Source organism: Rhinolophus sinicus, linkage group LG07, assembly GCF_036562045.2.
Source record: "Rhinolophus sinicus isolate RSC01 linkage group LG07, ASM3656204v1, whole genome shotgun sequence".
NCBI classification, from domain to species: domain Eukaryota; kingdom Metazoa; phylum Chordata; class Mammalia; order Chiroptera; family Rhinolophidae; genus Rhinolophus; species Rhinolophus sinicus.
The window spans coordinates 67832260-67848436 of record NC_133757.1 but is presented as its reverse complement, the minus strand read 5'-3'; the positions used below and the strand labels follow the sequence as shown (position 1 = coordinate 67848436).

General features: G+C 53.8%; 1 protein-coding gene across 3 annotated transcripts; it reads right to left on the bottom strand.

Moving 5' to 3' along the window:
• Positions 1-1465: 1465 nt before the first annotated feature.
• Positions 1466-9589, bottom strand: BSG (basigin (Ok blood group)). Of its 3 annotated transcripts, XM_074337360.1 has the most exons (9): positions 9421-9557; positions 4881-4994; positions 4073-4229; positions 3379-3461; positions 3122-3258; positions 2772-3048; positions 2345-2369; positions 2111-2193; positions 1466-1733 (listed from the first exon to the last, which is right to left on the bottom strand). In XM_074337360.1, exons 3-8 carry the CDS (start codon positions 4129-4131, stop codon positions 2130-2132), a joined length of 645 nt encoding a protein of 214 aa, XP_074193461.1. In that variant the 5' UTR covers positions 4132-4229; positions 4881-4994; positions 9421-9557; the 3' UTR covers positions 1466-1733; positions 2111-2129. The 3 variants fall into 3 exon arrangements, with proteins under 3 accessions (XP_074193461.1, XP_074193460.1, XP_019571605.1); XM_074337359.1 differs by lacking the exon at positions 4881-4994 and having other exon boundaries at positions 4073-4205; positions 9421-9589; XM_019716046.2 differs by lacking the exon at positions 4881-4994 and having other exon boundaries at positions 9421-9586.
• Positions 9590-16177: the final 6588 nt, after the last annotated feature.

The window sequence follows — 16177 nt, the reverse complement described above, 5'->3', positions numbered from 1 at the left end:
TGTCTGAGCCACACACACAAATGCCATTGTGCAGGGTGACACCAAGTGGCCAGTGACCTTAGGCAGCGTCCCTCCCCCAGGCCTATTTGCAACATGCTGTGTTAACCTAGGACTCCTGGGTTTCCTTCCCCTGCTGAGCTCACTCAGGGGGCAAAGGAGGGACCCCCTGATGGGGCAGGGATGGGGAGAATACCAGTCTGAGGGCGCCCCCCACCTCTGGCCCTTTCTGGTTCAGCTCTGTCCTCTGCTTCCAGGCAAGGTCCCCAAACCTCTTACTGCCAACCACTGTGCAATCTTGGGGTGCCCCCACTGTAAAGCAGAGGTGCTCTTAGGGTCACGGCACCATGTCAGGGCTTGGGGAAGGGCCCCCAGAGACACAGGTGGGGCATTTCCAAGCTGTCCCAGGATGGGCCCTTGTTTGTCCAACGGTCCCTTTGCCTGGGTGGGCTGAGAACTCTGAGACCCCCCTAAACCCTCCAAGCACATGCCAAAGATCTCATGAATCCTGAGACTTAGCTGCTGTAACTTCTCCATCCCATCCCTGGGGAAACTGAGGCAGGTCTCAGCAGACTGTCACCAAGAATGTGCCCCATGGCACAGGGCTGCATCCAATGCTTGCTGGATGGATGGACATGAGTCCTTAGTGGGGATGGACAAAGCTGCCGCCCAGTGGTCACTTTTGTAATCAGGTTTATGTGCAAAAAGACTGGACGGTGAGCCATGCAGGTCAAGCAGCATTCCTTCCTGGGGTCGGGTGCTTTGGGCTATCTGCTCGCCTGTCCACAGTACACCCCATCTGCTGCCCTGTGCTTTACGAAGTCACCCCTACACCAGGTGCTGTCCCACACTGTCTGGATGAGTAACCCAGTGCAGCTGCCCAGCCAGCGCCAAGCACGCAAATTCCCACGCATGTGCCCGTTGTGACAAGAAGGCCCAGCCATGCCTGTGAGGTGCCAGCCTTGTTGTCACCTCCTGATCACAGGATTGGTTCTCACTGGACCAGGGGCCTGCCCAAACAACCCCCAGCCCCAGGCACACCACTGGTGTCCAATCAGTGCTGCTGCACGAACAAGTGGGTATATGTATCTTCCAGGCCACTGAAAAGTTTCAGGGGCCCAGGTGTGTACAGCTACAGGGCACAGAGGACCAGGCCTAAACCAGGGGCTCTGCCCACCGGCTTCACAGCCCAAGTCCCACTCAGTGGTGTGCAGTGGCACCCTCTGGTGGTGACCAGAGGGAAGGATGGCCGGGCGTTGTCCAGGCCCTCTGAAACAGCTGGTGACTGCCCCCTCACCCTACCTTTACCCTTGGTCCTGGGAACAAGGCCCAGGTGTCAGCCCCGCTCCACCACGTACCCCAACATCACTTGGAGCCTCAGCACCACCTGGCACTTGGCCCCACCAGCCGACCGCCCCCAAGCTCTCCTGGTAAGACCCAGGCCCAGCACAGACATGAGCCGGAAGAGGACAAGGTGGGGCAGCCTTTATTGGTGGGCAGGCAAGTGGGGTGGGGGTCCCCGTGGGAGTCAGGATGCTGTGGACAGGAAGAAGCCTCAGGCCCCGCTGGCGAGGGCGATTCTGCAGTCACCATAGGCAGACAGGAAAAAAGCCGTCACAGAAACTCCCTCTGCGATGGTCAACCAGACCACCCCTCAGTGCGGGGACTGCTGGAGCAGTGAGGGAGGATACTTGAGGGGCAGCCATGCAGGCAGGATTGTCCCATGTCACACAGACCTGCGGTGACACAACAGCAGTGGCTTTAGACGAGCAGGATGCTGGAGCCATGGCAGGAGGCTTGGAAAAATGCAGTCTGCCTTCCACTGCCCCCCAGTGTGATGGACTAGGCTAAATGCCCAGGTTACGGGTGGTGGGGCCAGTAAGGGGACAGGCAGGGGCCAGCAGGAGTCTCACACAGAACCTCACATCTAGCTGAGGTGCTCTTAAAACAAAAAACAACACCTCTCTTTTAAAAAGGAGAGAAGGTGTGATCTGAATCCAGTGTGGTGTGCTCTCACTAGTGCGGGTTTGCTCTACGACAGCCCTGGGAATAGTACAAATGCGCCACCTGCAGGGAGGGCATGGTGGAGACCCCAGCCCACAGCTGCCCTCACCTCGGGCATGGGAGCCCGCTCAGCTGGCATTCCTCTGGCGGACATTCTTGCCTTTGTCGTTCACGTGGTGCCCACTACTCTTCCTGGAAACAAGAGGGGAACTTTTCAGCACTTAAGAGGACAAAGCAGCCGCCCCTTGTCCACTAAGGTCGTCCCCGCCCCCCAACATCAGGGATAGAGAGAATCCTCCAAGCCCAGCCCAGGGCCCCAATCCCCAGCAAGGCCAGCACTCACAGGGGAGCGGAGCCGGTGTCCTCATCTATGCAGACGCGTAGCCACGTGCAAGAGAAGAACAGGCATCAGGATGGCTCCTATCCTACTGGGCCCCACCCTCAGTGTCCACGACTGGACATGTGGGGAGCCAATCTCGCTCCTGGGCATGTACCCCCAAACAAGCCCCCACGTGCCTGGGCAGCCCCAGTTCCCCAGCTCCACCAGGCAATCAGTTCACTCATGCACAGCCCTGGGGCCCCAAGCAACCGAGGGCAGCCACTCACAGGAGTTACCCACAAGGCTATGCGGGCAGGCAGAACTCCCCCGCCCCCCAGCCGAGGGGCTGTCCCTCAACCACAAAGTGCCTTCTCCTGTCCTGCACTCCTGGATGGTGCCAGGCCCCAGGCCCCCCCCACAGCTGAGGCACAGAGGTCACTGGGCCACTCACCATCCAGGACCTCATCCGGCTTCCGCCGCTTCTCATAGATGAAGATGATGGTGACCAGCACGAGCACCTCTGCCACGATGCCCAGGAAGGGCCAGAGGGCGGCGAGGTGGCTGCGCACGCGCAGTGTGATGACAGCCTGCTCACTGCCCTCTGCACTGGTGCCATTGCAGATGTACTGGCCGGAGTCCACCTTCAGGTCCAGGTCCCGGATGTGCAGCTCTGTCTTCGTCTCCGTGGACACCACGAATATCCTATCCTGGGAGTTGTTGGTGAGAACCTGGGGGCAGGCAGACCTTGTAGGGCACCGAAGCCCAGGCCCCATGTCCCCCCCAGGTAGGCTGGGCCCTCACCTGGTCTCCGGCATCACTAATTTTGTACCACTCCCAGTTGCTGACCGGGGGGAAGGATTCCGACTTGCAGACCAGCACGACCTCCTCCCCCTCAGTGGCTTGCTCCGACTTCTTCACAGCAGTCACCTTGGGGGGCCCTAGTGGGGAGCAGAGCACAGGAGCCTGAGGTCCATGGCCTGGAGCAGTCCACCCTCCCCCAGTGTGTGGGCTCCTGATGCCCAGCTGTGGACGATCCCCTCCGGGGTCGTAGACCTCACCCTCCACGTTCACGCTGGCCCTGCCCACAGTCTCCGGGAGGAACACGCAGAAGTACTGTCCTGCACGCTTGTCTATGTCCACCCTGCAAGCAGACGCAGCTGTGAGCCAACCCACTGCAAGCTGCAGGGGACCCTGCGGGACCACAGCAGGGCCGGGGTGGTCATGGTCAGAAGACCCTGCAGGAGGAGGGCTGAGGTGCAGGCACGGCAGTGGGGCTTGGCTGCCTCCTGCCGTGGCGCCCGCATCAAGAGCCTTTGTGCCCAGCATCCTCTAAACAGGAGGGGTGTTTTTCCAGTTAGAGCCCCAGTTAGCACAAGGCTTCAGTGTGTGGCCTTGAGTGCCAGGGACATGGGGACTCCAGCCTGGGGCTGTGTTGTAACCCCTGCCCGCCAGCTCCCCAAGGAAGGGTCTTGGAAGCCAGCTGTGACGTCCAGCAGCTACTGGACTCTCCGGGGTTCCTGGGCTTCTCACGACCCAGGAGTCTGAGTAGACTCTGGGTCTAACACCTGTCCCAAGCGAGCCCACTGACTTCGTTCCCGCTGACCAGAGGTGTCAGCAGCTAAAGATGTCAGAGCGAGCAGGATGGGTGGGGGCCAGGGTAAAACCACTCCCAGAAACCAGGCCCCACCCTCTTCTGCTAGGACCTGAGGGGAAAAAGGGCCTGGCCTGAGCACCTCCATGGGCCTCACGCACTCATACTGCGTTGTCAGGCCTGGCTCCGTGTCCTCTTGCAGCACCTTGTCCCCCTTCATCCATCGATGGCCAAGGATCGGGACGTTGCTGTCATTCAAGGTGCAGGTGAGGCGTGTTGTAGAGTTCTCATCAACTATGGAAGTAGAGATCCTGCTATCTGGGTGGCCAAACGACAGGAGATCAGCAAGGGGAGTGGGGAAGGACAGAGCCCACCTGCCGCCAGCCCACCCCCGTGGCTCCTCCACAGCCACAGCGTCTTCCTGGCAGAGAAGCCCACAGCCCTGGTAACAAATCTGGAATTTGCACTGGCTCATTCACTCAGGACACTTCCCACAGAGTTTTCATGGGGAGGCCGTTAACTGGCCTCAGGTGGCGGAACAGAGGCCAATGCCCACCCGGGCTTCTGATGCCCAGGCCCAGGCCCAGCACTGACCCGAATTCCTTTTTTTTAATTAGTTTCAGGTGTACAAAACAATGCACTAGTTAGACATTTCACCCCTCACAAAGTGATAACCCACCTCCCCCAACCGAAATTCCTTTTTAAAAAGTAAATCTATCATTGCTCAGGCCACCACTCCTCCACGGAATGGTCTTGCACCTTCTCTCTGTCCTTCACCAAAACAAGGCCACCCGTGGTGGACACAGGTGTGCTTGGCTCCCAGGTAGGGCAGCATAGGTGATGGCAGGACCAGGGGCTTCCAGCTGCCTCTATCCTGGAAGGAACCTTCTTCCCAGAAGGTCAAGAACTCCCACAGCCCACTTGCACTTGCCACAAATCCACTGTATAGAAGACAATCTGATGTCCTACCTAGGACACTGAGGGTGGACTCTCAGCGGCCAAAGTCCCCTGCACTCATTTCCAATTAGGCAAATGTCCGTTACTGTAGGATGTTCTCTTGAGAAGCCAAAATGTAAAAATTAGCTAGAACCAGAGGGTGAGAAGCACGTGAGACTGGGCGACAGCGGGGAAGGCTCCTCTCCAGGGGTAAGGGAGTGGGGACAGACCCCAGCCTCCATATTCGGGAGGGAGCTGGGCAGGTGCTCGATGGGCTGAAAGTCACCGGTGAGGGGAGGGAGCCCAGCTGTGTCCACACTGCAGCCCTGTCCCAGGGCTGGGGCAGGAGTTGTGGGGACACAGCCAGGCACTACGGGGCTGCCCCCACTGCCCCACCTGCCTCCTTTGGGAAGGCTCCCGGCACAGCAGCTAAGCTTTACTCAGAAGTGTCTGTTTCCCTGGGGCCCCAGAGTTGCCCCTTCTAAAGGCTGCGCCCACAGTATTGGCCGTGAAGAGGTCTAGCCAGGGCTGCTTGCAATAAGCTTCCCTTCCTTTTAGTTGGTGGCACAATGTTAAGTGAAAAAAGCAGAATACGAGACTATATGTGAACAACTTCCTCTGAGAAAAGCCATCACAAGAAGCCCAGCAGGGTGGTGGCCATCGGGACCCCCGCCTCCTTGCGGTCATAGTGATTTCTGACAGCATAACTGAAACTGCAGAACAACACACGTGAAACTGGGCAGAATGATCAGAGGTCGTTAGCCCTGTCTGGACAGTCATCTTAGGGGACTGGCCTCAGCACCAGTGTAAACCGATTCCACGGGGAGCACACCTGTGGCTCATGTAAACCCCAACCCAAAAGTAAAGGACAGGAAAGGCCTGTGTCCACTGGCTGCCACACCAGGGTCCCCCTGAGAGCAGACTCCGCTCCGCCTCCCTCATCCACACACAGCACGCACACAGACAGGGAAGTCGCTAAGACAACTATGCCCCACGCCCCCAAAAAAGAAAACTAACCCTCAAAACCCGAAAGAGCAGCAGGAACCCTTTACCCAAGGGACCTCACAACTGGGCTATTTTTTGGAATGATCCATGGGCATAATACGCTGTCTCCTCCTCAGGCAGAGAACAGCGTGGCCCCAGCCACTCCCCAGGTCCCAGGGCAACAGCCAGGGCCCGGCACGTGGTCCTCTGTGGCTAACAGTGCCCCCACCGTGCCACTGCAAACTGACGCCTGCAGTCCCAGCTGCCCAGCTGCATGTCTAATTTGGGGGGATGGTGGCGAGCCCGTGGACAGGACACGTGCACAGCCAGGAGGGGGCCCCTTCCTGGGCAGGCTAGTTCTCACTGCCCCACTGCCAGTCACCTGCTGGCTCTTTCTTTAAAAGAGGACACGATGTGTCAGAACTCCAGGCATGCAGGGGATGAAGCAGAAAGCTCGACCAAGGCCAGACAGGAAAGGCAAGGAGGCAGCTGGGGCTGGGGCGCCCCTGCTCCAGGGCATGTGTGCGCGTGGGCAGAAGGGGCACACAGACAAGTACCCGCAGAGCACACATGGACACACACACACTCATGGCCCTGGCTACGACCCTGGGGCCTCAGGCTGTCTGTTTTGGGGTGAGGTGGCCCCAAGGCCCTGGGACAGGTGGACCTTCATGTCCCCCCACCTGGGATGACCCAAAAGCAATTCCCAGGACTCAGGACAGGAACAGTTACAACCAGACAAAGGTGTGAAGCTGGAAGCTGAAAACTTCTGTGGCAGTGCCACTGTCACAAAACAATCACCTCCCAGTAATCCACACTTCTCAGGAGTCAAAACTTCCCAAGATTGCAAAACACCAGCTATGTGCAGAGCTGGGAGCAATGAGTCAGGGCTGGAAGCAAGGCCCAGGCAGGCCTCCTGCTAGACAGGCCTACTCTCTACCCTAGAGCCTCAGCCCCTGCAGTGCTCTAATCTCCTCACCCAGGGCCGCTAGAAAGCTGGGTCAGATCTTGTCCCAGCTGCATCTGCCTCTGGTGTGGTAACAGAGGTGACCTGACAGCCAGCCTAAAGCCCCTCGGGCCCACACCTCTGCCCTGGCCTGAAGGCCACACACAGCAGGGGACCAAGCCAGGCCACACCTGGGCCACATGACAGTGGTCACACAAAGGAGCCCATGAGCTAGCCACGATGCTGCCACCTATCTTATGTACCCTCAACAGGGCCACGTCACTCCCAAGGGTGTGTGAATGTGTGTGTGTGGGGTGTCTTAGGCATTAGTGGTTGTGACCGTACTCGGGGTCACACACAGAGACATCTGTGGTATAAGTGACGCTAACATCTGTGATATTAAAACAATACTGGGACAGGACCATTAGGAAAAAGGTCTCAAAGGGCTTTTTGGGAGGACGTCCATGCTGGAGAAAGTTTGAAAAGCACGTCTTTTGGCAACCCCTGGCCAAACCCAGGGCCTAGGAGATGGTGGGGAGCAACCCCAATCCACAGGGAGTGGAAAGTGAAAACTGTATTCCGGTCCTGTGACTGTAACCTGCACTCTAAAGTAAAGTCACCTTCATCTAAAAACAGCCACCCCTGCTCAGTGCCCACTCGGCAGCCAGGCTGGGGAGCATGGCCAGGCAGGCCTCGTGGTGAACAGCCCAGGAGCTATCAGGAGGAGACTGCAGGTCCCCACCCTCCTCCCACCCATAGCAGCACTGCAGGCCCCAGATAGGAGCCAAGAGCATTTCTGGGTACCAGCCGTGGGCTCCTCACTTCACCACCCTCCCCTCCATCCCACCAGGAGGCAGTTCAGAGAGGCCATGTCATCAGCCTTTGGAACCCAGATGGCAAGCCCATGCCCTCCCAACCTGCTGGCCAGAATGACAGGACCCTGGGCAATCCTAGGGATAGCCAGGGTCTCCCAGCAGAGCACCCAAAGCATTCCTGGGGTGCTGACCTGGCCTGAATATGCAAACACTGTCACTAAGTCACTCCTCCTAGGTAGAAAAGGAACATGTGGTGACATCCTCTGAAAGACTTTTGGATCTTTTCAAGAGTTCCTGGGAAAGGGGGAGCTGTCAAAAGTAAAAAAGGAAAACAAAACAGACAGGAGTCCCAGGGGGTCAGAGGGCATAGTGAACCCCATGCGGGGAGCATGCAAGAATAGCCCCCAATCTGCACCTGCACAGAACCTCCTGGCTTCCTGGCTGGGGCTCTGAGGCGAGGAGCACACTGGGGGGCTGTGCTCCACAGCAGAGGAAAACCACTTCACCCCCCCCCCCCCCCGGCTGTCTCCAGCCACAGAGGCCCCAGCTGCTTATCTTCCGAATTCACTTCGACTACAGGGTCCTACCTAAGTCTTTCCAGAGAGCGCTGGTGGGCAGACAGGTTGCCCAGAGGCATTCGATAAATGGCTGTTTTGATTATAAGAAGAGGAAAGAGGCAAACTGAGATCTTAAAGTAGGTCAGGAGTAACCTGGTGAAGCTTCTACAATAGGCAGCCCCTCCAGGGCTCAGTGCCCCAGAACTTTCACGTCTGCACTTTGCTCCCTACATGCCAGTCACTAAATTGTTAAACCAGAACCAGAAACAGTCTCGACAGGGGAAGAAAACTTCTATCAGGCTTTCTCCTGGAAAACTGCGCCTTAATCCATTTTCCCAGGAGCATTCTCCAAACCACATCTGCCCACCCCGGAAACACTGCCCACTCCTCATAACAGCTCTGAAAACTGAATGCTGTTTGAGAGTCTGTATAAACAACCCTTTCCATTTCCTGCTCTGAACTGGGTGGCCAGGGCGACCTCACGGTGACCTTGGAACATCCCCCTCCCATCCGGAGCCTCAGTTTCCACCCCTGTAAAAGGAGGCTGGTGGATTAGACCAGTTTCATCTGTGCCCAGAAATCAGACAAAACCTAAGGCAATAGACCATGTCGGCCTCCCTACAAGGGTTTAAAAGTTTGGGTGAACACCAGGAGCAGATGCACACCCAGGAGACTCGGGACCTAAATCCCAGCAAGAATGACAACCCCTGCCAGTTCGACGGCCGCCAGCTTCAGGGACGCTCAAGTGCATTTGCTTCCAGCGTCCACTTGAGGACAACAGCCCGCTTTCCAGATAAGAGCTAAGCGCCCCAAGGAGTCCGGAGGGCCCTTCTCGCCCCTTGCCCCGCACACCCAGACCGGGGAACCTCACCCTCAAGTTGCTTCCTCAGGACCCTGGGCCCCGTCCGAAGGGACGATCCAAGACCCAGCCGCTTCGTGCCTTCCCCAGCGGGGGAAGGGTGGGGGGGCCGCCTCCAGATTCCCTCCCCAGGTGCCCTCACCAGGGGTCACAACAGCTCCCAGACCCCGCCCTCCCCCAGGCCGCCGAAAATCTGGGACTTCAGTATCGCCCTGGTCGGATCCCCGAGCCCCCAAGCCGGGGCTTCCCACACATACCACCTCGGCGGGGAGTCCTCGGAGCGCCCCCAAACCCCGGGCACTGTCTCTCCCGGAGCTCACGGGTTCCCCTAGGAGGACGGGGCTTCACCTCCACCCCCGCCCGGCTGGACCCCCGAGGGCGAACCCACGGCCCCCGCCCGCCCGGTTCTCACCCGCCTCGGTGCCTCTGTCAGCGCTCAGCAGCGCGAGCCCCAATACTACAAGCAGCGTTGTCGCCATGTCGCTGCCTTGCCCGACGCCAACCACAGCCCGCGGCGCGGTAAGATTCCAAGGGGCTGGCTGGGCGCGCGCACGCAGAGCCGTGTCGCAAGGGCGGGACGCGCGCGCAGAGCACGCTGGCCGCCGCCTGCGCACGCGTGTAGACGCACGTACGCACGCGCCGGCCCTGGCAGGCTTGCTCTACGGAAGCCTGGAAGGCGGCGCATGTGACTCTGGCGCGCCACGCCCTGCGGCCTAGGGGCGTGGCTACGTTGCTAAGAAATGGAAGCGAGGCTTTCATTCTTTCAGAAAATGCTGAGAACTGAACTGTACACTCAAAAGTGGCTAAAATGCTCAATTTTTATTATGTGTATTTCACCACAACAAAAAAACATTAAGGGAGGCCATCGGGATCCTTGTGAACAGGTGGGATATGTCCCCTGGGTGGACAGGGGCTGCCAGGTTTAGCAAATAAAAATACCTGGACCACAGGTAAATTTGAATTTTACATAGAGAACGAGTGATTTACTAGCGTAACTATCCCGTGCAACATGTAGACGTAGAGATGCAAGAAAAATACTCGTTATTTATCTGATTGTTGCTATTTATCTGAAATTCAAGCATAATTGGCAGTCCTGTGTTTTGTCTGGAAAACCTACCCTGAGGTCCCCATGTTTTCCCGTGTTTCCCCCAAAATAAGACCTACCTGGAAAATAAGCCCTAGCATGATTTTTTTCAGGATGCTTATATTATAAGCCCTACCCCAAAAATAAGCCCCAGTTAAGATCGTCAGCCAAACGGACGCATTTAGTATGTCTGTTGCAACACATGACTGACGTATTGAATTATAAAATAATATTAAAATATAATTAAATATAAATAATATTATTGACATTAATACTTAAAATAAATGATAATATAAATTATAATTAAGTATTTGTAAATACCCAAGAAGGCGCCTTTGGATGAGAGGTAAACGCCTATGTAAACAGATGAACTCGAAACTTACTGCCGAATGACAAATCAGAGTATAGACACAACTCACGAATAACGTGCACACTTGATAACAAACGGACGTGTTTGTGTCTAATATGAATCTTCATAATTCAATACATCGTGTATTGTAATGGATGTACTTAATGCACTCGTGTGAAATAAAGAAACGTTTTCTGAATTTTGGTGCCTGCAATTTTTCACTGCTTTTGCGTGGACCATCATTCTTAACTATCATTTTTGTTGCCACTCCTGTCTCGTAAGTCTTCAATTAACACTTGATTTAATGGTAGATTTAAAGGGAATAATATTTTGACCCCCAGACAAGATGAGAAAGAGCTATTCCGTCAAGTACAAGAAAGGACTCGTGGATTACTCCTGGGGCAAGAATCTTACGGCTTTCTGCAAAGAGAAGAAGTTGGATCTCCGAATGGTCCGACAATGGCGAACAGTGTACGATAACCTCAGTCAACAGGTGGACGAGGGAAATGCTAAGAAGCGCAAGTGTGGATCAAGTCAGCAACCATTATTTCCTGAGCTGGAAGACATCATCTGTGAATGGATTGCTGACAGGAGAGCAAAGGCTTTGGTTGTGTGCAGGGCTGATATTCAAGCATTTGCCCTTGCAATGGCATCACAGTTAGAAATATCCCCAGAATTCAAAGCATCACAACACTGGCTGGATGGCTTCCTTCAGTGATATGAACTGTCTCTAAGATCGACAGCACTGTTCAAGCTGGAAGATACTTAAGCTATTAAACATGCACTTACATTCAAGTCCTTTGTTGATGGCATCGACTTTTCTAAATACCAGCTCTCCAAATATGATTGCTATGGATGAAACTGCAGTGTTTATGGGCCAAGGATCTCAAATGACAATTGATCAGAGGGGTGCCTTGTCAATCTACATTCCCTCCACTGGTTACGAAAGTGCACGTGTTATCTGTATTTTGGCAATTCATCTGGGTGGAAAGAAAGCCCCACCTCTAATCATCACTAAGGGCAAGAAAAAGTTGAATGTGTTTATGTTCTTAAAATAAAGAACGCCTGGTGCACACAAGCAATTACAAGGAAGTGGGTCGATTTAATGCTGCCATATTTTTTGTGAGGTGGCCAAAGAGGTCTGCTAGGCTGGGATTCAGCCAGCACTCACCGCACTAAAGACATGAAGAATTTCCTTGCAGAGAGAAGAATAGATCAAATAATGATTCCCGCAGGAATGACTGCCTATCTGTAGACTCTTGATATTGCAATAAGCAAGCCATTCAAGGACGATTTGCGCATGGAAATCAATGACTACATTGAAAATAGAATGGAGAGAAATCAGCGTGGAAACTCTGTGAAGCCTAGCTTGCAAGAGGTCGTGACTTGGGTGAAGAATTCATGGGATAAAATCACTGACAGCTGTGTTGCCAATGCATTACAAGCAGGCTACATGGACAAGAAGTGCTCATTTAAGGAGAGCTCTATTGCTGGACATGAGCGATTGGGGCCAATGGTTCTACAGGAAATGGAGTCGCAAGAAATTCAAGCCGGAATTCGGGATTTGGAGAGCTATGACGATGTTCCAGAAGATGGCATGACTGTATGTGAAAAAATGTAGATTTTTGTACATGAATAAATGAATGTAGATTGTTGTACATGAATAAATGTAGATTGTTGTACATGAAAAAATAAGACATCCCCTGAAAATAAGCCCTAATGCATCTTTTGGAGCAAAAATTAATATAAGACCCGGTCTTATTTTTGGGGAAATACAGTATAGCAAATGCTTTTTAAAATGATAAACTAATTTAAAACAAAAATAGAGTAATATAATCTTCGTGACTTTGGATTAGGCAATGATTTCTTATATATGACACCAAAAGCACACACAATGAAAGAAAAAAATATATGAGACTTCCTCAAAATTAAAACCTTTTGTGCTTTAAAAAACAACAAGAGGCCAGCCAGGTGGCTCAGGCAGTTGGAGCTCCGTGCTCCTAACTCTGAAGGCTGCCGGTTTGATTCCCACATGGGCCAGTGGGCTCTCAGCCACAAGGCTGCTGGTTCAACTCCTGGAGTCCCGCAGGGGATGGTGGGTTCTGCCCCCTGCAACTAAAATTGAACACGACACCTTGAGCTGAGCTGCTGCTGAGCTCCCGGATGGCTCAGATGGTTGGAGCGTGGGCTCTCAACCACAAGGTTGCCAGTTCGATTCCTCGAGTCCTGCAAGGGATGGTGGGGTGCGCCTCCTGCAACTAGCACCGGCAACTGGACCTGGAGCTGAGCTGCGCCCTCCACAAATAAGACTGAAAGCACAACAACTTGACTTGGAAAAAAGTCCTGGAAGTACACACTGTTCCTCAATAAAGTCCTGTTCCCCTTCCCCAATAAAATCATTAAAAAAACAAACAAACAAGAAAGTGGAAAGATAACCCACAGAATGGGAGAAAATATTGGTTAATCATGTATCTGATAAGGAACTTATATCTAGGATATATAAAGAACACTTACAACAGTATTAAAAAAAAGATAATAACCCAATCTGAATGCACTTTTCTCCAAAGAAGATATGCAAGTGGACAATAAGCACATGAAAATGTGCTCAATGTCACCAGCTAGCTGGGAAATGCAAATCAAAACCACAGTGAGACACCACTTCACAGTCACTTGGATGGCTGTAATAAAAGGCAGACAATAACAAGTGTTGGAGAAGGTGAAGAAACTAGAACCCTTGTGCACTGCTGGTGGGAATGTGAAATGGTTCAGTCAATATGGAAAACACACCAGCAGTAACACACAGAGTTATCATCTGGCCCAGCAATTCCACTCCTAGGTATATGTTCACAAGAACTGAAAACTCACAGCCACACAGAAATTTGTGTCAACCGAAGGTCGTCCTCAGCACCAATTCAGTGCCACCACGAATCCCTAATTTGGTGTACAGTGAAGGGGAACGTGATTCAGGCATCATAGCCCCAGCCAAGGAAACACAACATTAAATGGAAACTGAGGATGTGCTCTACAAAGATGGCAGGGAGGCAGACTTATAGAGAAGTTCCCACACTGGTCCCGGATTGGTCCACTTCTATGCAAATTGGACTCCAAATCCTCACAGTTTGATTGGTCTGAATAGGACTGCCCTGATTGGTCAAAATGGAGCCACTCTGATTGGTGGGGAAAGATGCAAAGAGCATACTGCTGCACAGATCCGATTGGATGAGGCAGGTCTTCAGCCCATTGGTTGAATTTCTATCCCAGGAGCTCTCTTCTAAAGGATTGACTCAGCCAGAAAGAATCACAGTGCAGGAACCTGGCAGCCCAGTCTGTGTGGATTTTCTCTAACATGAAGCTTGGGTGAGAGGCCCCTCTAAACAATGGTTGCTCCATTCTGGCTATGAATTACAGACACGCAAGGCCACTGTTAACCTAAGAAACGTCTAAGCCTGTAGAGAATTTGTCTTGCGGGAGACCCTACTCGCTGCGCCGTTTGTCATGCAGGGCGGCCTGCGGGGCCTCTGGTCCCGCTCCCCACATAAGAACACAGGATATGGCTAGGCCAAAAAGGAACACCCACGGAGTCATAGATAGGGGAGTCATACCACTATAGTCTCTCTGGCGGCTGGGCGAGACACACGCAGTAGTAGCCACATGATCCGCAGTCCTCCATTCACTTCTCTGCCTGCCAACCAACCAACCAATCACCGCAGCCCCGCAGTTACATCAGTAGCCAATTGGCTAACCGGTTACAGCTGATGGCCAACCAATCACAGCTGATGGTCATTCACCACCCAAGCCAGCACCTCCCCATGAGGCCCAGAGCCTGGAAACTGCTCTCTGGGACTCTGTACCCACACTCCACCCCTCCAGGGTCTTGCCTCACAATCTATGCGACAAGCATAGAAAAAAGCATTGGCCAAGTCCACTACATAGTGATATGGCCCCAGGCGGACAGTCAGACGAGCCATCAAATCGTGAATTGAAGGCAGTGCCACGTGCAAAGGTGGCGTCACCTTATTTAACTCCCTATAGTCCACAGTCATTCGCCAGGTCCCATCTGGCTTCTTGCCAGGCCATACTGGGGAGTTAAAGGGACTGTGCATTGGCCTCACAATATGTGCCTTCTCCAATTCCAATATTGTACGACCAATCTCCTCCTGTCCTCCTGGCAGGCGGTACTGTCATACTGTAACCACGTGCCAGGGCTGTGGCAACCCTTGAGGAGGGTGGTGAGCATGCCCGCATGTCACCACTTTCACCACCCAGATCCGGAGACGGAACTCTCCTACCGACGTCTGTAAGCTGAGGCCATGTAGCACGTCCACCCCTAGAATATATTTCGGAACGGGGGAGACATAAACCTTGTAGGTATGAGGGGGAAGCCTTCCTATACCCAGTGGTAAGGAAACGGCTTTCACAGTCACAGTCTTTCCCCCGTAGCCATCAATGCAGATTGCTGGTCCAGGGAACAGTTCTGGGTTCCCATAAACAAGACTGCAGTCTGCGCCAGTGTCAACTAGGGCTAAAACCCTCTGCACATTAGAAGGGGACCAATGTATGGACAGTTCCACAGGGGCCTCTGGTCCCTGCTCATCCCCTCTGACTGGGTACCTTGGCCCCACCCCTAATCAAGCTGGAAGGAGTCAGCCTCAAGCGGCTGCATGAAGTCCTGGAGGGACACGGGTCGCGCTTTCCCAGACTCCTCCTTTAGGCTTCTCCGGAATTGTTGTTCCAGACGCAACTGTTTCCAAAGTTCCAGCAGGAGTGCATTGGGTTGTCGGTCTATTTTTTCCTGATCGACCCCTGCTGCCACGAGATCACACCACATCTGTGCACATGTTACTCACTGAGGCCCGCGATCTTGCCCCTTTACCATTGGTTTGGGCTTCCAGGTCTCAACTGCACAGTCATCCTGTCTTAATTTCCTTCACCTCCGGCTTCCAACATCCCCTAGGGTGGCCATGGCAGTTGTAACTTCATGGATCCGCCGCCCCACATAAGGCGTGAGAATGGCAACCAAGGATCCAAAAGCACTCACAGGTGCAGTATCCAAAACCAGATCTCTCATGCTGGCTGTAAAAAGCTCGTCATCCAGCCCCTAAATATTAGGGTTGAAAATAGCATGTCTCATACCCATTTCACGGATGATTTGAGTAAGTTCCATATATGACTGCCATTGCCTCACAGTGTCTGGCAGCTCGCCAGCCTGTTCCCATACGGTGCGTACCGCAGCCGTGAGCCACTGCATTAGAGAATGCTTGCCCTGGTTGTTGGCCAACCTATGGCAGTTTTGTAACCTTTGTCACAGGGACGGATGCACTGTCATGAAGGCTAGCTTTTCCATCTCGCCTGGGGAGCAGAGAATGCTGTCTGCTCCCTCATCCCATAAACGTAATAGCCAAGCCGAGACTGGCTCTCCAGGGCGCTGTCTGTACCGCCTCCCCAGCTCCTGCAACTCAGTGGGAGTGTAAGGGGTGTAGGTCGTGAACTCAGTCACAGCTGTGTTGCCTGCAGCAACACCCCCGGGGCCCAAAGGTTGCTCACAGTTTACCCTTTGCTTCAAGATTGGCTGGGCTTGGGGGTTGGGAGCTATGTTGTCTCCACTGGCTTCCTCTGCCTCTGCCTCAGAGTCTCCACTGTGGGGCCCCTCTTCTAACAGGCGGACCCGGGCTTCCAGCGCCTCCAACCGGGCACCTGGTCCAGCACCTAGGCTATTTCATTAGGCGCATTTTCCGT